Source organism: Podarcis melisellensis, assembly GCF_964234715.1.
Source record: "Podarcis melisellensis genome assembly, chromosome: Z".
Taxonomy (NCBI): Eukaryota; Metazoa; Chordata; class Lepidosauria; order Squamata; family Lacertidae; genus Podarcis; species Podarcis melisellensis.
In genome coordinates this window covers 337422-358979 of record NC_138547.1, presented here as the reverse complement: position 1 = coordinate 358979, position 21558 = coordinate 337422, and the positions used below count along the sequence as shown (strand labels likewise).

General features: G+C 53.1%; 1 protein-coding gene and 2 long non-coding RNA genes across 3 annotated transcripts; 1 reads left to right on the top strand and 2 right to left on the bottom strand.

The window, feature by feature from the left end:
• Positions 1–2771: 2771 nt before the first annotated feature.
• On the bottom strand, positions 2772–3719 carry LOC309361871. Its single transcript, XR_014164679.1, has 2 exons — positions 3650–3719; positions 2772–3130 (listed from the first exon to the last, which is right to left on the bottom strand). It is a non-coding gene; the product is annotated as an uncharacterized lncRNA (long non-coding RNA).
• Positions 3720–9343: 5624 nt separating this feature from the next.
• RNF208 (ring finger protein 208) lies at positions 9344–11922 on the bottom strand (the record flags this gene model as incomplete). The annotated part of the gene is made up of 3 exons (XM_081898013.1): positions 9344–9455; positions 10287–11352; positions 11868–11922. Coding segments are annotated over 3 exons (1122 nt in total). The 3' UTR covers positions 9344–9454.
• Positions 11923–16118: 4196 nt separating this feature from the next.
• LOC309361849 lies at positions 16119–18818 on the top strand. Its single transcript, XR_014164666.1, has 7 exons — positions 16119–16176; positions 16409–16497; positions 16612–16646; positions 17699–17864; positions 18492–18520; positions 18570–18662; positions 18744–18818. It is a non-coding gene; the product is annotated as an uncharacterized lncRNA (long non-coding RNA).
• The last annotated feature ends 2740 nt before the right edge of the window (positions 18819–21558 follow it).

Here is a 21558-nt window from a genome sequence, read left to right as displayed (position 1 = left end):
TGTGATTATTGATCCAGCCCCATGGTATTGGTTATTGATCCAGTCCCACCTTATTGATTATCAATCCAGACCCATGTGATTGGCTATCGATCCAGCCCTGTGTGATTATTGATCCAGCCCTGTGTTATTGATTATCAATACTTATTGGTTATCGATCCAGCCCTGTGTGATTGATTCTGTGTGATTATCAATCCAGCCCTACCTTATTGGTTATCGATCCAGCCCTATGTGTGATTATCAATCCAGCCCTTGTTATTGGTTATTGATCCAGTCCCACCTTATTGATTATTGATCCAGTCCCACCTTATTGATTATCGATCCAGCCCTGTGTGATTGGTCATTGATCCAGTCCCACCTTATTATCAATCCAGCTCCATGTGATCGGTTATTGATCCAGCCCTGTGTTATTGATTAGTGATCCAGTCCCACCTTATTGATTATCGATCCAGCCCTGTGTTATTGGTTATTGATCGACTCCCACCTTATTGATTATCAATCCAGCCCCATGTGATTGGCTATCGATCCAGCTCCGTGTGATTGATTCTGTGCGATTGATTATCGATCCAGCCCTGTGTGATTGATTATCGATCCAGCCCTGTGTGATTGATTATCAATCCAGCTCCGTGTGATTGATTCTGTGTGATTATCGATCCAGCCCTTGCTATTGGTTATTGATCCAGTCCCACCTTATTATCGATCCAGCCCCATGTGATTGGCTATCGATCCAGCCCTGTGTGATTATCGATCCAGCCCTGTTATTGATTATCAATCCGATAAATCATTCAAATCCTTAGTGATTGATCTGGCCCCATGGTATTGGTTATCAATCCAGCCCTGCGTGATTATCAATCCAGCCCTGTGTTATTGGTTATTGATCCAGCCCTGTGTTATTGGTTATTGGTACAGTCCCACCTTATTGGTTATCGTTCCAGCCCCATGTGATTGGCTATTGATCCAGCTCCGTGTGATTGATTCTGTGCGATTGATTATCAATCCAGCCCCATGTTATTGGTTATCAATCCAGCCCTGTGTGATTGTTTATCAATCCAATAAATCATTCACATATTTAGTGATTGATCTGGCCCCATGTTATTGGTTATCGATCCAGCCCTGTGTTATTGGTTATTGATCCATCGCCGTGTGATTGGTTATCAATTTAGCCCCAGGTTATTGATTATCAATCCAATAAATCATTTAAATACTGAGTGATTGATCCGGCCCCATGGTATTGGATATCGATCCAGCCCTGTGTTATTGGTTATTGATCCAGTCCCACCTTATTGATTATCATTCCAGCCCCATGTGATTGGCTATCAATCCAGCTCCGTGTGATTGATTCTGTGTGATTGATTATCAATCCAGCCCTACCTTATTGGTTATCGATCCAGCCCTGCGTGATTATCGATCCATCGCCGTGTGATTGGTTATTGATCCAACTCCGTGTGATTATCAATCCAATAAATCATTTAAATACTTAGTGATTGATCTGGCCCCATGGTATTGGTTATCGATCCAGCCCTGCGTGATTATCGATCCAGCCCTGTGTTATTGGTTATTGATACAGTCCCACCTTGTTGATTATCATTCCAGCCCCATGTGATTGGCTATTGATCCAGCTCCGTGTGATTGATTCTGTGTGATTGATTATCAATCCAGCCCCATGTTATTGGTTATCAATCCAGCCCTGTGTGATTGTTTATCAATCCAATAAATCATTCACATATTTAGTGATTGATCTGGCCCCATTATTGGTTATCGATCCAGCCCTGTGTTATTGGTTATTGATCCATCGCCGTGTGATTGGTTATCAATTTAGCCCCAGCTTATTGATTATCAATCCAATTAATCATTTAAATACTGAGTGATTGATCCGGCCCCATGGTATTGGATATCGATCCAGCCCTGTGTTATTGGTTATTGATCCAGTCCCACCTTATTGATTATCATTCCAGCCCCATGTGATTGGCTATCGATCCAGCTCCGTGTGATTGATTCTGTGTGATTGATTATCAATCCAGCCCCATGTTATTGGTTATCGATCCAGCCCTGTGTGATTATCGATCCAGCCCTGTGTTATTGGTTATTGATCCAGTCCCTTATTGATTATCAATTCAGCCTCATGTGATTGGCTATTGATCCAGCTCCGTGTGATTGATTATCGATCCAGCCCTGTGTGATTGATTACCAATCCAATAAAGCATTCAAATATTTAGTGATTGATCTGGCCCCATTATTGGTTATCGATCCAGCCCTGCGTGATTATCGATCCATCGCCGTGTGATTGGTTATCGATCCAGCCCCACCTTATTAATTATCAATCCAACCCCGTGTTATTGGTTATGCAGCCCTGTGTTATTGATTATCAATCCAGCCCCGTGTGATCGATTATTGATCCTTTGACATGTCATTTATTATCAATCCATCTACGTATTATTATCAATCCAGCCCCGTGTGATCGATTATCGACCCATTGATGTGTCATTGATTATCAATCCATCTACGTATTATTGATTACCAATCCAGCCCCGTGTGATTGATTATTGATCCATTGACATGTCATTGATTATCAACCCAGCCCAGTGTCATTGATTATCAATCCATCTACGTATTATTGATTATCAATCCATCCCTGTGTGATCGATTATTGATCCATCGACGTCTGATTGGCTCTCAATCCAGGCCCCCCTCCAGTCCGGAGAGGGGCGCACTCTGCACATGCTCAGAGGCGCCCCGGTTTCCCTTGAACCCACAACCTGGAGACACTCTAGGAATATATATATATTTCTCTTTATTGAGGGCATTCGCAAGAAGGGGAACAAGATGGCGCCCTAGAGGGGCTTCTATGGGGCGGGGCGGTCTGGATGACCGTGGGGGGGTCCCTTCCCTCTCTATGATCCCTTCATAACCGGCTGGAGGTCCTAGAGAGGTCCCACTCTGTGTCCAAATCTCCCCATAGAGGTCTCAAATCCTAGATTGTCCCCGCCTGAAGATGTCGAACCCGGGCTTGGAGCGGAAGTAAAGCTTGATGGGAAATTGGGGGGCTGAGGAATCCTAGAAGGGTCAGGCTGGAGGACCGGGAGGGGTCCCTTCCCTCTCTATGGTCCTTTGCAAGGAGGTCGGGCTGGATGACCTGGAGGAGTCCCTTCCCCTCTCTATGATACAGTAATAAGGTGCTGGATGCCCTAGAGAGGACCCTTCCCTCTCTATGATCCCCTAAGAACATGCTGGCTGACCTGGAGGATTCCCTTCCCTCTCTATGATCCCTTGATGTCCTAGAGAGGTCCCTTCCCACTCTATGATCCTTTGCAAGGGGCTCAGGCTGGATGATCTAGAGGGGTCCCTTCCCTCTCTATGATCCCCTAAGAAGGGGCTGGAGGTCCTAGAGGGGTCCCTTCCCTCTCTATGATCCTTTGCAAGGGGGTCAGGCTGGATGACCTGGAGGGAAGCCCTTCCCACTCTATGATCCCCTCATAACAGCCTGGAGGGCCTAGAGAGGTTCCTTCCTTCTCTATGATCCTTTGCCAGATGGTCAGGCTGGAGGATCTGGAGGGGTACCTTACCTCTCTATGGCCCCCTCATAACCGGCTGGAAGCCCTAGAGGGGTCCGTTCCCTCTCTATGGTCTTTGCAAGGGGGTCAGTCTGGATGACCTGGAGGGGTGCCTTCCCTCTCTATGATCCCTTAAGAACCGGCTGGATGTCCTAGAGAGGTCCCTTCCCTCCCTATGATCCCCTAAGAAGGTGCTGGATGTCCTAGAGAGGTCCCTTCCTTCTCTATGATCCTTTGCCAGGGGGTCAGGCTGGGGGACATGGAGGGGTACCTTACCTCTCTATGGTCCCCTCATAACCGGCTGGAAGTCCTAGAGGGCTCCCTTTCCTCTCTATGATCCCTGGATGTCCTAGAGAGGTCCATTCCCCCCCTCTATGATCCCCTAATACCCGGCTGGATGTCCTAGAGAGGTCCCTTCTTTCTCTATGATCCTTTGCCTGGGGGTCAGGCTGGATGACCTGGAGGGGTCCCTTCCTTCTCTATGATCCCCTGATAACGTGCTGGATGTCCTAGAGGGCTCCCTTCCCTCTCTATGATCCTTTGCCAGGGGGGGTCAGTCTGGAGGACCTGGAGGGCTTCCCTTCTGGCTCCACCCTTCTAGGATTCCGAGCCTTCCCTCTCTATGGTCTCTTGCAAGGGGGTCAGGCTGGAGGACCTGGAGGGGTCCCTTCCCTCTCTATGATCGCTGGGTGTCCTAGAGAGTTCCTTTCCTCTATGATCCCTTGCAGGGGGGGGTCAGGCTGGATGTCCTAGAGAGGTCCCTTCTCTCTCTATGGTCCTTTGCAAGAGGGTCAGGCTGGAGGACCTGGAGGGGTCCCTCCCCTCTCTATGATCCCTGGATTTCCTTCCCTCTCTAGCTCCGCCCCCTTTTGCCCCCCCAATCCCTCACAATGTGGCCCCAGGGAATCATCCAATCAGAGAGGCCTGTTGGCCGGAATGTGGGAAATCGTCTCTCAATCGTCCAATGGCAGAGTCCCGTTGGGCGGAGCCTGGAAATTGTCCAATTACAGAGCTCCGTTGAACAGCGGACGAAAACCGCCCGGCGACAGAGCCTTGAAGTCGTCCAATGACAGAATCCCATTGAGTAGCGGACAGAAACCGCCCGGCAACAGAGCCCTGAAGTCGTCCAATGACAGAGTCCTGTTGGGCGGAGCCTTGAAAACGTCCAATTACAGAGCTCCGTTGAGCAGCAGATGAAAACTGCCCGGCGACAGAGCCTTGAAATGGTCCAATGACAGAGTCCCATTGAGTAGTGGACAGAAACCGCCCGGCAACAGAGCCCTGATGTCGTCCAATGAGAAGAGGCCCTTTGGGCAGCCTCTGGAAACCGCCCGGCAACAGAGCCCAGAATCATCCAATGAGAAGAGTCCCGTTGGGCGGAGCCTGGAAATCGTCCAATGACAGAGTCCCATTGTGTAGCGGACAGAAACCGCCCGGCAACAGAGCCCTGACGTCGTCCAATGACAGAGTCCCGTTGGGCGGAGCCTGGAAATCGTCCAATGACAGAGTCCCATTGTGTAGCGGACAGAAACCACCCGGCAACAGAGTCCTGAAGTCGTCCAATGAGAAGAGGCCCGTTGGGCGGCGTCTGGAAACCGCCCGGCAACAGAGCCCAGAATCGTCCAATGACAGAGTCCCGTTGGGCGGAGACTGGAAATCGTCCAATGACAGAGCTCCGTTGAGCAGCGGATGAAAACCGCCCGGCGACAGAGCCTTGAAATGGTCCAATGACAGAGTCCCGTTGGCCGATTGCAAGGAAACCGCCCGGCGACAGAGGCTGGAAATCCTCCCATTGGCTGGTGCCCGGAAGTCGTCCAATCACAGAGCTCCGTCTTGCGACGTCTGTAATCTGCCTGGCAACAGGGCCTTGAAATCGTCCAATCACAGAGTGCCGTTGGGCAACGTCCGTATTCTGCCCGGCAACAGAGCCTTGAAACTGTCCAATCACAGAGCTCCGTTGGGCGATGTCCTTAATCCGCCCGGCAACAGAGCCTTGAAATCGTCCAATCACAGAGCTCCGTCGGGCGACGTCCGTAATCTGCCCGGCGACAGAGGCCCAAATCGTCCAATCACAGAGCTCCGCTGGGCGATGTCCGTAATCTGCCCGGCAACAGGGCCTTGAAATCGTCCAATCACAGTTCTTCATCCGTACACTGCCTGGCAACAGAGCCTTGAAATCATCCAGTCACAGAGCTCCGTCGGGCGACGTTTGTAATCTGCCCGGCAACAGGGCCTTGAAACCGTCCAACCACAGTTCTTCATCCGAAATCTGCCCGGCAACAGGGCCTCGAAATCGTCCAATCACAGAGCTCCGTCGGGCGACGTCCGTAAACCATCCAATCACAGAGCCTTGAAATTCGTCCGAAGGGGGAAATTCGATGGATGGCGGGTCCCGGGTTCGAGTCACATGACGGCGCAGGACGTGGCGGGGTCCCGGGTTCGAGCGCTGAAATCAAAGATGGCAGCCCTGGGGGAGATTGGCTGGGTCCCGGGTTCGAGTCACCTGACGTGCCGGGGTGGCGGGTCCCGGGTTGCGGGTTCGAGTCCCATGACAGCCGACTCCAGAATCCGACAGGTTCGAATCCCATGACTGGGTCCCCGGTTGCGGGTTCAAGTCCCACCACAGGGCCCTGGCTCCGAATCCAAGCTCCGGGTTCGAGTCCCGCTCCGTCCTCCTGGGTCAAGGGTTCAAGTCACATGACGTTCAAGTCACATGACAAGTCACCGGCCCCGGGTTCCAATCCCACGGCGTTCTTCCGGGTCCCAGGTTGCGGGTTCGAGTCCCGTGACCTTCTTCCGGGCTCTGGGTTCGAATCACATGAGAAAAATTCACATGGGGAAATTTGAGGGGTCCCGGGTTCCAGGCGCATGACAGGGATCCGGGTTCGAGTCCCAGGACGTTCTTCCGGGTCCCAGGTTGCGGGTTCAAGTCCCATGACAGGGTTTTGTTCTTCCGGGCTCTGGGTTCGAATCCCATGATGGGCTCCCGTGTCCTGGGTTCGAGGGTTCAAGTCCCAGGACAAGGTTCGTGGGCTCCGGGTTCAAGTCCCACTCCGGCCTCCTGGGCTCTGGGTTCGAATCCCATGGCGTTCTTCCGGGTCCCAGGTTGCGGGTTCGAGTCCCAGGTGGCCGTTTCTGGGTTCGAATCCCACGATGGGCTCCGGTGTCCTGAGTTCGAGGGTCCCAGGTTCAAGTCCCACGACGGGGTCCTGGGTTCGAATCCCATGACGTTCTTCCGTGTCCCAGGTTGCGGGTTCGAGTCCCAAGACAGGGTCCCAGGTGGCCGTTTCGTTCCGGGTTCGAATCCCACTCCGTCCTGGGTCCTGGGTTCGAGTCCCATGACCTTCGAATCACATGATGGGCTCCGGTGTCCCGGGTTCGAGTCCCATGACTGGGTCCCGGGTTGCGGGTTCAAGTCCCGCCACAGGCTCCTGGGTTCGAATCCCACTCCGTCCTCCCGGGTCAAGGGTTCAAGTCCTATGACAGGGTCCTGGGTTTGAGTCCCATGACCTTCTTCCGGGCTCCGGGTTCGAATCACATGGCGAAATTCACATGGGGAAATTCGACGGGTCCCAGGAGAAAACAGGCTCCCAGGTCCCGGGTTCGAGTCCTGTGTCCCGGGTTCAAGTCCATATCCCGGGCTCCGGGTTCGAGTCCCATGACGGTGCAGTAACCCCGGGGGAAATTTGACGGGTCCCGGGTTCGAGAACCATGATGGCGCAGGAGACAACGGGCTCCCAGGTCCCGGGTTCGAGTCCCCTTCTGGGCTTGCAGGTCCCGGGTTCGAGTCCCATGACGGTGCAGAAACCCTGGGGGAAATTGGACGGGTCCTGTGTCCCAGGTCCCGGGTTCGAGTCCCATGACGGTGCAGGAATCGACAAGGTCCCTGGTCCCGGGTTCGAGTCCATGTCCCGGTTCCCGGGTTCGAGTCCCCTTCTGGGCTTGCAGCTCCCGGGTTCGAGTCCCATGACGGTGAAGGAATCGACAGGGTCCCGGGTTCGAGTCACATGATGGTTCAGAAACGCTGGGGGAAATTCGACAGGTCCTGTGTTCCAGGTTCGAGTCCATGTCCCGGGTCCCAGGTTCGAGTCACATGACAGGGTCCCGGGTTCGAGTCCCCTTCTGGGCTTGCAGCTCCCGGGTTTGAGTCCCATGTAGGAATCGACAGGGTCCCGGGTTCAAGTCCCGTGATGGTGCAGAAACCCTGGGGGAAATTTGACGGGTTCGAGTCCATGTCCCGGGTCCCAGGTTCGAGTCACATGACAGGGTTCTGGGCTTGCAGGTCCCGGGTTCGAGTCCCATGACAGTGCAGGAATCGACAGGGTCCCGGGTTCAAGTCCCGTGATGGTGCAGAAACCCTGGGGGAAATTTGACGGGTTCGAATCCATGTCCCGGGTTCGAATCACATGACGGTGCAGGAATCAACGGAGTCCCTGGTCCCAGGTTCAAGTCCCATGACAGTGCAGGAATCAATGGGGTCCTTGGTCCCGGGTTCGAGTCCCCTTCTGGGCTTGCAGGTCCCAGGTTCGAGTCCATGTCCTGGGTTCGAGTCCCATGACGGTGCAGGAATCGACGGGGTCCTTGGTCCCGGGTTCGAGTCCCCTTCTGGGCTTGCAGGTCCCAGGTTCGAGTCCATGTCCTGGGTTCGAGTCCCATGACGGTGCAGGAATCAATGGGGTCCTTGGTCCCGGGTTCGAGTCCCCTTCTGGGCTTGCAGGTCCCAGGTTCGAGTCCATGTCCTGGGTTCGAGTCCCATGACGGTGCAGGAATCAATGGGGTCCTTGGTCCCGGGTTCGAGTCCCCTTCTGGGCTTGCAGGTCCCAGGTTCGAGTCCATGTCCTGGGTTCGAGTCCCATGACGGTGCAGGAATCGACGGGGTCCTTGGTCCCGGGTTCGAGTCCATATCCCGGGTCCCAGGTTCGAGTCACATGACAGGGTCCTGGGTTCGAGTCACATGACAGCGCAGGAATCGACAGGGTCCCGGGTTCGAGTCACATGATGGTGCAGAAAGCCTGGAGGAAATTCGACAGGTCCTGTGTCCCGGGTTCGAGTCACATGACGGCACAGGAAGCCACCGGATTCCTCACCCTGCAGGCGCAGGCGGCGCCGCAATCCTGCTGGAAGCTCTGATAGGAGCCTCTCTCTGATTCGCTGGTGCCCCAGAGCAGCGAGTTGCGATTGGCCAGCTCGGCCGGGGGGAGGCGGGCCAGGAGGCGGGTCTTGACGGCCAGGGCGGCCAATCCGTAGTCGGTGAAGAGGACCGTTTCCCGTTTCAACGACAGACAGGAAAGGCACTTGGATTTGGGACGCGGGTTCGAATCACATGACGGGCTGCGGCTTCAAGTCACAAGACAGGCTTCCAGGCTCAGGGTTCGAATCACATGACAGGGTCCCTGGTTCGAGTCACATGACGGGCTGCCAGGCTCCGGGTTCGAGTCACATGACGGGCTTCTGGGTCCCGGGTGCAAGTCCCATGACAGGGTGCCGGGTTCGAATCACATGACAGGCGCCTGAGTCCTGGGTTCGAATCACATGACGGGCTTCCGGGCTCTGGGTTCGAATCCCATGAAGGGCTCCCGGGTGCCAGGTTGCGGGTTCGACTCACATGACGTGGTTGCGGGCTCCGGGTTCAAGTCCCACTCCGGCCTCTTGTGTCCCGGGTTCAAGTCCCATGATGTTCTTCCGGGCTCCGGGTTCAAATCCCATTCTGGCCTCCCATGTCCCGGGTTCAAGTCACAGGCTCTGGGTTCGAATTCCACTCCGGCCTCCCAGGTTCCAGTCCCATGACAAGGTCCTGGGTTCGAATCACACGACGGTGCAGGAATCGACGGGGTCCCTGGTCCCGGGTTCAAGTCACACAACGGCGCAGGAAACCCGGGGGAAATCCGACTGCTCCCGGGTTCGAGTTCAAGTCCACACCCCGGGTCCCGGGTTCAAATCACATGACGGCGCAGGAAGCCACCGGGGTCCTGGGTTCAAATCCGGTGGGTCCCAGGTTCAAGACACATGACGTGGTTGTGGGTTCGAATCACATGACGGTGTCCTGGGTCCCGGGTTCAACTCACATGACGGTGTCCTGGGACCCGGGTTTGAGTCCCACTCCAGCCTCCCATGTCCCGGGTTCGAATCACATGACGGGCTGCGGGTTCAAGTCCCATGAAAGGCTCCCGGGTCCCAGATGGCGGGTTCGAGTCACATGACAGGCTCCCATGTCCCGGGTTCAAGTCACATGACGGGCTTCCGGGCTCTGGGTTCGAATCACATGATGGGCTTCCAAGCTCTGGGTTCGAATCCCACTCCGGCCTCCGAGGTTCCAGCGCCATGACAAGGTCCTGGGTTCGAATCACACGACGGTGCAGGAATTGACGGGGTCCCTGGTCCCGGGTTCGAGGACATGTCCCGGGTCCTGGGTTCAAATCACATGATGGTGCAGAAACCCTGGGGGAAATCCGACGGGTCCTGTGTCCCGGGTTCGACTCCATGTCCTGGGTTCAAGTCACACGATGGCGCAGGAAACCCAGGGGAAATCCGACTGGTCCCGGGTTCAAGTCCCATGACGGTGCAGGAATCGAAGGGTCCCTGGTCCCGGGTTCGAGTCACATGACGGTGCAGGAATCGAAGGGTCCCTGGTCCCGGGTTCAAGTCCCATGACGGTGCAGGAATCGAAGGGTCCCTGGTCCCGGGTTCAAGTCCCATGACGGTGCAGGAATCGAAGGGTCCCTGGTCCCGGGTTCGAGTCACATGACAGTGCAGGAAGCCACCGGATTCCTCACCCGGCAATTGCACGCCGCCCCGCAATACTGCCGGAAGCTCTGATAGCAGCCTCTATCTGCTTCCCAGGGCGGTGGCGGGTTCCGATTGGCCGGCTCGGCCGGGGGGAGGCGGGCCAGGAGGCGGGTGTTGACGGCCAGGGCGGCCAATCCGTAGTCGGTGAACAGGACCGTTTCACGTTTGCACGAGGGGCAGGAAATGAACTTGTACTTGGGACACGATTCGTAGAGGATCTGCAGACATTCCTCACAAACCGAATGGAGGCAGGAGAGGAGGCGGGGCCTCTTGTGGGCGGAGTTATAGGCGTGGCCACAAGTGGGGCACTCTAGGGATTCGGCGCCGGGAGGACTGGCGGGCAGAGCGTATTGGTTGGCGATGACCTGGCCCCCCGGGAAGTAGGCCGGCCCCGGGTTGGAGGCCAGGGGCTGGGCCACGCCCTCGTTGGCGATGACCTCGGCGGGCGGGAACTTCCTGTGGAGCTCGGGGAACTTCCTGTTGGGGAGGAGGTCGTTGGCGACGGCCTCGTTGGGGGGGAACTTCCTGTTGGGGAGGACATCGTCGTTGGGGGGGAACTTCCTGTTGGTGATGACGTCGTTGGGGGGCAACTTCCTGTTGAGCTCGGGGAACTTCCTGTTGGGGAGGAGGTCGTTGGGGGGGAACTTCCTGTTGTTGAGGAGGACGTCGTCGTTGGGGGGGAACTTCCTGTTGGCGATGACGTCGTTTTGGAACTTCCTGTTCAGCTCGGGGAACTTCCTGTTGGAGAGGACGTCGTTGGCGATGACCTCGCTGGTGGGGAACTTCCTGTTGGCCTCGTTGAACTTCCTGTTGGCCAGGAGCTCCTCGTTGGGGAACTTCCTGTTGAGCTCATGGAACTTCCTGTGGGGCCCCGGCGGGCCCTTGAGGCAGGACATGAGGAGGGCGGTCACCTGGCTAACGTCGGGAGGCGGGGCAGGAAGAGGAAGTGGGGCTTTTGAGGCGGGCCCGGGGACGCATCCTCCTGGGGGCGGGAAGGAAGGGATGATGGCGGGAGGACCTGGGGGAGGAAACAGAGAGAGAGAGAGAGAGGCTAGAGGGGACGGCGAGATTCGAACCCGTTTCCCGACAGGCCATAGAGTTCTAGGAAATTCGCATTCGTTTCCCGACATGCCATAGAGTTCTGGGATCCTAGAGGGGATTTGGCAGGCGAGGGAAGCTGATTTCGTTTCCTGTTGGGAAGAGCGTGCATTGCCATAAGAGTTCTGGAAGCCTAGAAGGGATTTTCCACGCAAGGAAAGCTTACCATAGAGTTCTAGAAGCCTAGAGAGGATTCCCCCCCCCCTTTGGACAGAATGCATTTCCATAGAGTTCTAGAAGCCTAGAGAGGATTTTTCCTTTTTTGGACAGAATCCATTTCCATAGAGTTCTAGGATCCTAGAGAGGACCCCCCCCCCGACAGAATGCATTTCCATAGAGTTCTAGACGCCTAGAGGGGATTTTCCCCACACAAGGAAAGCTTACCATAGAGTTCTAGAAGCCTAGAGGGGATTTTCCCACGCAAGGAAAGCTTACCATAGAGGTCTAGAGTCCTAGAGGGGATTTTCCCCACGCAAGGAAAGCTTACCATAGAGGTCTAGAAGCCTAGAGGGGATTTTCCATGGGAGGAATGCTGATTTTCAACCTATTTTACAATATGCATTTCCATAGAGTTCTAGAAGCCTAGAGAGTGTTTTTCCCTTTTTTTGACGGCATGCATTTCCATAGAGTTATAGAAGCCTAGAGAGGATTTTTCCTTTTTTTGACGACATGCATTTCCATAGAGTTCTAGAAGGCTAGAGGGGCTTTTTCATGCAAGGAAATCAGATTTTGTTCCTTTTTTTTTTACAGCGTGCATTTCCACAGAGTTCTAGAAGCCTAGAGGGGATTTTCCATGCAAGATTCGAACTCGCTCTGGGATCCTAGAGGGGATTTTCCATGCAAGGAAAGCTTATTTTTTTCATTTTAATTGTAATAATATAACAATATAATATAATATAATATAATATAATATAATATAATATAATATAATATAATATAATATAATATAATACAATATAATAATTATATATATATAACATAACATAACATAACATAACATAAAATATAATAATATAATATAATATAATATAATATAATAATTATATATATATAACATAACATAACATAACATAACATAACATAACATAACATAACATAACATAACATAACATAAAATATAATAATATAATATAATATAATAATTATATATATATAACATAACATAACATAACATAAAATATAATAATATAATATAATATAATATAATAATTATATATATATAACATAACATAACATAACATAACATAACATAACATAACATAACATAACATAATAATATATAATAATACATAATATAATATAATATATAATTGTTAATATAATATAATATAATATAATATAATATAATATAATATAATATAATAAGAACAATTATATATATATATATATATATATATATATATATATATATATATATATATATCATAATTTTATATAATTTTATTTATACTACCCAGTCCATGTAATTAACACAATACCTCCTGGAATTTTAATCTCCACTAAATTTAAAATACAGTGAGGATTTATGAACGTATTAAACCCAGAAATCGACCCACCTGGAGCCACGGAGGGGGCGCGGGGTCAGGATGGCACCTTGCAGCTCCAAGGAAGCAGAAAGCCTGGAAGGGGAAGCAAACCAACAATCGGATCGGGGAGGAAAGGGCCAGAGGGGACTCTGTGAGGTCACTTCCTCTCGGGGCAGGAAGTGGGCGTGGTTCTCCCCCCCATAATAATATCTATTATTTTCCCCATAATTATTTTCCATCCTTCGCACTCACAGCCTGGAAGGGGAAGCAAACCAACAATCGGATCGGGGAGGAAAGGGCTAGAGGGGACTCTGTGAGGTCACTTCCTCTCGGGGCAGGAAGTGGGCGTGGTTCTCCCCCCCATAATAATATTTATTATTTTCCCATAATTATTTTCCATCCTTCGCACTCAGAGCCTGGAAGGGGAAGCAAACCAACAATCGGATCGGGGAGGAAAGGGCTAGAGGGGACTCTGTGAGGTCACTTCCTCTCGGGGCAGGAAGTGGGCGTGGTTCTCCCCCCCATAATAATATTTATTATTTTCCCATAATTATTTTCCATCCTTCGCACTCAGAGCCTGGAAGGGGAAGCAAACCAACAATCGGATCGGGGAGGAAAGGGCTAGAGGGGACTCTGTGAGGTCACTTCCTCTCGGGGCAGGAAGTTGGCGTGGCTTCTGGGAGAAGTCAAGAGGGAACATTGGCAGCTGGAATCCCCCAGGATGATTGACAGGGGGAGTAATGGCAGCTGGAATCTCCCCGGATGATTGACAGGGGAGGGTTAGATTGATTGACAGGATAGCGGGGAGTGAATGGCGGCTGGAATATCCCAGGATGATTGACAGGGGGAATAATGATTGATGATTGACAGGGGGTGGACAGGATGATTGACAGGGGGAAGAATGGCGGCTGGAATATCTCAGGATGATTGACAGGAGAGGGCTAAGGTGATTGACAGGATAGCGGGGAGTGAATGGTGGCTTGAATGTCCCAGGATGATTGACAGGGGGAATAATGATTGATGATTCACAGGGGGTTGACAGGATGATTGACAGGGGGAGTAATAGCCAGGATGATTGACAGGGGGAAGAATGGCGGCTGGAATGTTGCAGGATGATTGACAGGGGGAATAATGATTGATGATTGACAGTGGTTGACAGGATAATTGACAGGAGCAGTAATGGCAGCTGGAATATCCCAGGATGATTGACAGGAGGGACAAATGGCGGGTGGAATCACCCCGGATGATTGACAGGGGAGGGTTAGATTGATTGACAGGATAGTGGGGAGTGAATGGCAGCTGGAATGTCGCAGGATGATTGACAGGGGGAGTAATGATTGATGATTGACAGGGGGTGGACAGGATGATTGACAGGGGGAAGAATGGCGGCTGGAATCTCCCAGGATGATTGACAGGGGGAAGAATGGCGGCTGGAATATCTCAGGATGATTGACAGGAGAGGGCTAAGGTGATTGACAGGATAGCGGGGAGTGAATGGCGGCTGGAATGTCCCAGGATGATTGACAGGGGGAATAATGATTGATGATTGACAGGGGGTTGACAGGATGATTGACAGGGGGAAGAATGGCGGCTGGAATCTCCCAGGATGATTGACAGGGGAGGGCTAGGGTGATTGACAGGATAGCGGGGAGTGAATGGCGGCTGGAATATCCCCGGATGATTGACAGGGGGAATGAATGGCGGCTGGGATCTCGCCGGATGATTGACAGGAGGCGGAATACTCGATATTGATTTCCCGTTTGATTGACATGCAACAGTTATAATCGTCTAGGATCATTCACTCCCCGCTATCCTGTCAATCACCCTTGCCCTCCCCTGTCAATCATCCGGGGATATTCCAGCCGCCATTCTTCCCCCTGTCAATCATCAATCATTATTCCCCCTGTCAATCATCCTAGGAGATTCCAGCCGCCATTCTTCCCCCTGTCAATCATCAATCATTATTCCCCCTGACAATCATCCGGGAATATTACAACCGCCAATCAGACCCCCGCTATCCTGTCAATCAATCTAAGCCTCCCCTGTCAATCATCCGGGAATATTCCAGCCACCATTCGTCCCTCCTGTCAATCATCCTGGCCATTACTCCCCCTGTCAATCATCCTGTTAACCCCCTGTCAATCATCAATCATTATTCCCCCTGTCAATCATCCTGGGACATTCCAGCCGCCATTCACTCCCCACTATCCTGTCAATCACCCTAACCCTCCCCTGTCAATCATCCTGGCAGATTCCAGGCGCCATTCATTCCCCCTGTCAATCATCCTGGGACATTCCAGCTGCTATTACTGCCCCTGTCAATCATCCAGTCAACCCCTGTCAACCATCAATCATTATTCCTCCTGTCAATCATCCTGGGACATTCCAGCCGCCATTCTTCCCCCTGTCAATCATCAATGATTATTCCTCCTGTCAATCATCCTGGGAGATTCCAGCCGCCATTCTCTCCCCTGTCAAACATCAATCATTATTCCCCCTGTCAATCATCCGGGAATATTACAGCCGCCAATCAGACCCCCGCTATCCTGTCAATCAATCTAACCCTCCCCTGTCAATCATCCTGAGATATTCCAGCCACCATTCGTCCCTCCTGTCAATCATCCTGGCCATTACTCCCCCTGTCAATCATCCTGTCAATCATCAATCATTATTCCCCCTGTCAACCATCCTGCGACATTCCAGCTGCCATTCACTCCCCGCTCTCCTGTCAATCAATCTCACCCTCCCCTGTCAATCATCCTGGGAGATTCCAGCCGCCCTGCATCCCTCCTGTCAATCATCCTGTCAACCCCCTGTCAATCATCAAACATTATTCCCCCTGTCAATCATCCGGGCGGAGCTATGTGCCCCTCGCTCTCCTGTCAATCACCCCAGCCCTCCCCTGTCAATCACACTCCATCCTTCGGGGTCGGTTTGGTGGGGACCCTTTCCCTCCTCACCTGTCAATCAATCAGGCGGCGGGTTTGAGAGGCGGCGGGCGGCTCCGGAGAAGGAGGAAGGATGCTCAGGTCCCAATTGGTACCCAGGAGGATGAAGGATGGAAAGATACTCAAAATTGGTACCCAAAGATGCTCAAAGGGATGCAGGGAAGGATGCTCAGGTCCCAATTGGTACCCAAAGATGTGGAGAAGGATGAAGGATGCTCAGAGGGATGGAGAATGGTACCCGGGATGCAGGGAAGGATGAAGGATGCTCTGGTTAAAATTGGTACCCAGGAGGGTGAAGGATGGAAAGATACTCAGGTCCAAATTGGTACCCAGAGATGCAGAGAAGGATGAAGGATGGAAAGATACTCAGGTCCAAATTGGTACCCAAAGATGCTCAAAGGGATGCAGGGAAGGAGGAAGGATGCTCAGGTCCAAATTGGTACCCAGGAGGGTGAAGGATGGAAAGATACTCAGGTCAAAATTGGTACCCAAAGATGCTCAGAGGGATGCAGAGAAGGAGGAAGGATGCTCAGGTCCAAATTGGTACTCAGGATGCTCAGAGGGATGCAGGGAAGGAGGAAGGATGCTCAGGTCCCAATTGGTACCCAAAGATGCTCAGAGGGATGCAGGGAAGGATGAAGGAGGGAAAGATGCTCAGGTCCAAATTGGTACCCAAAGATGCAGAGAAGGATGAAGGATGCTCAGAGGGAGACAGAGTGGTACCCGGAATGCGGAGAGGGGTGCAGAGAAGGAGGAAGGATGCTCAGGTCCAAATTGGTACCCAGGGATGCAGGTAAGAATGCAGGATGCTCAGATCCCAGTTGGTACCCAAAGATACGGAGAAGGATGAAGGATGGAAAGATGCTTAGATCCAAATTGGTACCCAGGGAGATGCTCTGGTACCCAGGAGGTGGAGAGGGATGCAGGGAAGGAGGAAGGATGCTCAGGTCCAAATTGGTACCCAGGATGCAGGGAAGGAGGAAGGATGCTCAGGTCCAAATTGGTACCCAGGGATGCAGGGAAGGATGCAGGATGCTCAGGTCCAAATTGGTACCCAGGGATGCAGGGAAGGATGCAGGATGCTCAGGTCCAAATTGGTACCCAGGGAGATGCTCTGGTACCCAGGAGGTGGAGAGGGATGCAGAGAAGGAGGAAAGGATGCTCAGATCCAAATTGGTACCCAGGAGGTTGAGGATGCAGGGGAAGATGCTCAAATTGGTACCCAAGGATGCTGAGAGGGTACCCAGGGAGATGCTCTGGTACCCGGGATGCGGAGAGGGATGCAGGGAAGGAGGAAGGATGGAAAGATGCTCTGCTCCCAATTGGTACCCAGGGAGATGCTCTGGTACCCAGGAGGTTGAGAGGGAGGCAGGGAAGGAGGAAGGATGCGAAGATGCTCAGATCCCAATTGGTACCCAAAGATGCAGAGAAGGAGGAAGGATGCTCAGTGGTACCTGGGATGCGGAGAAGGAGGAAGGATGCTCAGAGGGATGGAGAGAGGTACCCGGGATGCAGGTAAGGATGCAGGATGCTCAGGTCCCAATTGGTACCCAGGGAGATGCTCTGGTACCCAGGAGGTGGAGAGGGATGCAGAGAAGGAGGAAGGATGCTCAGGTCCAAATTGGTACCCAAAGATGCAGAGAAGGAGGAAGGATGCCAAAAGATGCTCTGGTCCCAATTGGTACCCAGGGGGTTGAGGATGCGGGGAAAGGTGCTCGAATTGGTACCCCAAGATGCCGAGAGGGATGCAGGGAAGGAGGAAGGATGCTCAGGTCAAAATTGGTACCCAAAGATGCAGAGAAGGAGGAAGGATGCTGAGTGGTACCCGGGATGCGGAGAAGGAGGAAGGATGCTCAGGTCCAAATTGGTACCCAGGAGGTTGAGGATGCGGGGAAAGATGCTCAAATTGGTACCCAAAGATGCTGAGAGGGATGCAGGGAAGGAGGAAGGATGCTCAGGTCCAAATTGGTACCCAGGATGCAGGGAAGGAGGAAGGATGGAAAGATGCTCTGGTCCAAATTGGTACCCAAAGATGCTGAGAAGGATGAAGGATGCTCAGAGGGATGGAGAGTGGTACCTGGGATGCAGGTAAGGATGAAGGATGCTCAGGTCCAAATTGGTACCCAGGGAGATGCTCTGGTACCCAGGAGGTGGAGAGGGATGCAGGGAAAGATGCTCAAATTGGTACCCAAAGATGCTGAGGGATGCAGGGTACGGAGAGGGATGCAGGGAAGGAGGAAGGATGCTCAGGTCCAAATTGGTACCCAAAGATGCAGAGAAGGAGGAAGGATGCAAAAAGATGCTCTGGTTCAAATTGGTACCCAGGATGCGGAGAGGGATGCAGGGAAGGAGGAAGGATGCAAAGATGCTCTGCTCCCAATTGGTACCCAGGGAGATGCTCTGGTACCCAGGAGGTGGAGAGGGATGCAGGGAAGGAGGAAGGATGCTCAGAGGGATGGAGAGTAGTACCTGGGATGCAGGTCAGGATGAAGGATGCTCAGGTCCAAATTGGTACCCAGGGAGATGCAGAGAAGGATGAAGGATGCTGAGTGGTACCTGGGATGCGGAGGATGAAGGATGCTCAGAGGGATGGAGAGTGGTACCCGGGATGCAGGTAAGGATGAAGGATGCTCAGGTCCAAATTGGTACCCAGGGAGATGCAGAGAAGGAGGAAGGATGCTCAGAGGGAGGCAGAGTGGTACCCGGGATGCAGAGAGGGGTGCAGAGGAGGAGGAAGGATGCTCTGGTCCCAATTGGTACCCAGGAGGTTGAGGATGAAGGGAAAGATGCTCAAATTGGTACCCGAAGATGCTGAGAGGGATGAAGGATGCTCAGAGGGATGGAGAGTGGTACCTGGGATGCAGGTAAGGATGAAGGATGCTCAGAGGGATGTAGAGTGGTACCTGGGATGCAGGTAAGGATGAAGGATGCTCAGGTCCAAATTGGTACCCAGGATGCAGGGAAGGAGGAAGGATGGAAAGATGCTCAGGTCCAAATTGGTACCCAGGGAGATGCTCTGGTACCCAGGAGGTGGAGAGGGATGCAGAGAAGGAGGAAGGATGCTCTGGTCCAAATTGGTACCCAGGGATGCAGGGAAGGAGGAAGGATGCTCAGGTCCAAATTGGTACCCAGGGATGCAGGGAAGGATGCTCAGGTCCAAATTGGTACCCAGGGATGCAGGGAAGGATGCTCAGATCCAAATTGGTACCCAGGATGCAGGGAAGGATGCTCAGATCCAAATTGGTACCCAGGGATGCAGGGAAGGATGCTCAGATCCAAATTGGTACCCAGGGATGCAGGGAAGGATGCTCAGATCCAAATTGGTACCCAGGGATGCAGGGAAGGATGCTCAGATCCAAATTGGTACCCAGGGATGCAGGGAAGGATGCTCAGATCCAAATTGGTACCCAGGATGCAGGGAAGGATGCTCAGATCCAAATTGGTACCCAGGGATGCAGGGAAGGAGGAAGGACGGGAGGGAGGAAGGCCGGAGTATTTTTTTTTTCCGGGGGGAGGGGGGTGTTAGTCCCTCCCTCCCTCCTGTCAATCTCCCGGCTTCGAAGGGACGACGGACAGATCCAATCCGGAGGCAGGAACGGTACCCAAGGGATGCTGGGATGGTACCCGGTTGGTGGAGGGAGGGAGAGGAGGAAGGAGGGAGGAGGGATTGGAGGGTGAGGGGAGGAAGGGGCGGGACTTCCTGTGGCGGAGGGAGGAAGGAGATGCTCTGGGACCCAGGATGTTGAGAGGGATGCACAGGGAAGGAGGAAGGAAGGAAGGCCGGAGTATTTTTTTCTGGGGGGGGAGGGGGGTGTTAGTGCCGCCCTCCTGTCAATTTTCCTGCTTCCTCCCCTCCCCCCAAATGATGGATGATTGACAGGGCCAATCGATGGATGATTGACAGGGCCAATCGGGTACCCAGGGGAGGGAGGAAAAGATACTGGAATTGGTACCTGAGGTTGGTGGAGGAAGGAGGGAGAGGGAGGAAGGGGGAGGAAGGGGGCGGGACTTCCTGTAGAGGAGGGAGGAGGGATGCTGGGAGGAGGGAGATGCTCTGGTACCCAGGATGTTGAAAGGGATGCAGGGAAGGAGGAAGGCGGGAGTATTTTTGGGGGGGGGTGTGTTTGTCCCGCCCTCCTGTCAATCTCCGTGCCCTGTCAATCTTCTCGCTTCGGAAGAGGAAGAATTGATGGACAGCTCCAATCGGGATGCAGGAATGGTACCCAAGGGGAGGGAGGAGGGAGGAGGGATTGGAGGGTGAGGGGGTGGAGGGGGCGGGGCTTCCTGCCGAGGAGGATGCCGGGAGATTGGCAGGGCGGAGGGAGGGGAGGAAGAAGGAAGGATGGATGGACGGAGAGGGGAAAGATGCTCTGAGAAGAGTAATAGGTACCCAAGGAGGAGGAGGAGGATGGAGAGAGTTTCACCTGGAGGAAAGGTATTGGTACCCAGGGAAGAAGGAGAGCAATGATGCTCCAAGGAGAGCATTTGGTACCCAGGGAGGAAGAGGATGGAGAGGGCGAGGGGTAATTGGTACCCAGGGAAGAAGGAGGAAGAGGGTGAGAGGCTGGGATATTCCCCCCCCCCCGGAAAATGATGCTCTGATGCTCCGAGGAGAGGAATTGGTACCCAGGGATGGGGAGGAGGAAGAGGGGTTTTCCCCCTGGAGGAGAGTAATTGGTACCCAGAAAGGAGGGAGAGGCCGAGGGATTATTTTCCCGGAAGGAAAACGATGCTGCGGGGAGAGGAATTGGTACCCAGGGAAGAAGGAGGAAGAGGGTGAGAGGCTGGGATATTCCCCCCCCCGGAAAATGATGCTCTGATGCTCCGAGGAGAGGAATTGGTACCCAGAGAGGAGGGAGGAAGAGGGGGAGAGGCCGAGGGATGATTTTCCCGGAAGGAAAACGATGCTGCGGGGAGAGGGATTGGTACCCAGGGAGGGAGGAGAGGGAGGAGGAGGGGAGGAAGGAAGGAAGGAAGGAAGGAAGGAAGGAAAAAGGGGAGAAGAAGGGAGAGAAGGAAGGAGGGAGGGAGGGAAGGAAGGAAGGAGGGGGATGGATGGAGAAGGAAAAGATGCTCTAAGAGGGATTGGTACCCAAGGAGGAAGAGGATGGAGAAGGAGGGAAGGAAGGAGGGAGGGAAGGAAGGAAGGAAGGAAGGAAGGAAGGAAGGAAGGAAGGAAGGAAGGAAGGAAGGAAGGAAGGAAAAAGGGGAGAAGAAGGGAGAGAAGGAGGGAGGGAGGGAGGGAAGGAAGGAAGGAGGGGGATGGATGGAGAAGGAAAAGATGCTCGAAGAGGAATTGGTACCCTGGGAGGAAGAGGATGGAGGAGGAGGGGAGGAAGGAAGGAGGGAAGGAAAGAGGGGAAGAAGGAGGGAAGGAAGGAAGGAGGGAGGGAGGGAGGGGAAGGAAGAGGGAAAAGACACTCTGAGAAGAGTAATTGGTACCGGAGGGGGAAATGAGGGAGGAAGAGGGTGAGAGGTGAGGGATTATTTTCCCGGAAGGAAAACGATGCTCTGAGGAGAGGGATTGGTACCCAGGGAAGAAGGAGGAAGAGGGTGAGAGGCTGGGATATTCCCCCCCCCCTGGAAAATGATGCTCTGATGCTCCGAGGAGAGGAATTGGTACCCTGGGAGGAAGAGGATGGAGAGGGCGAG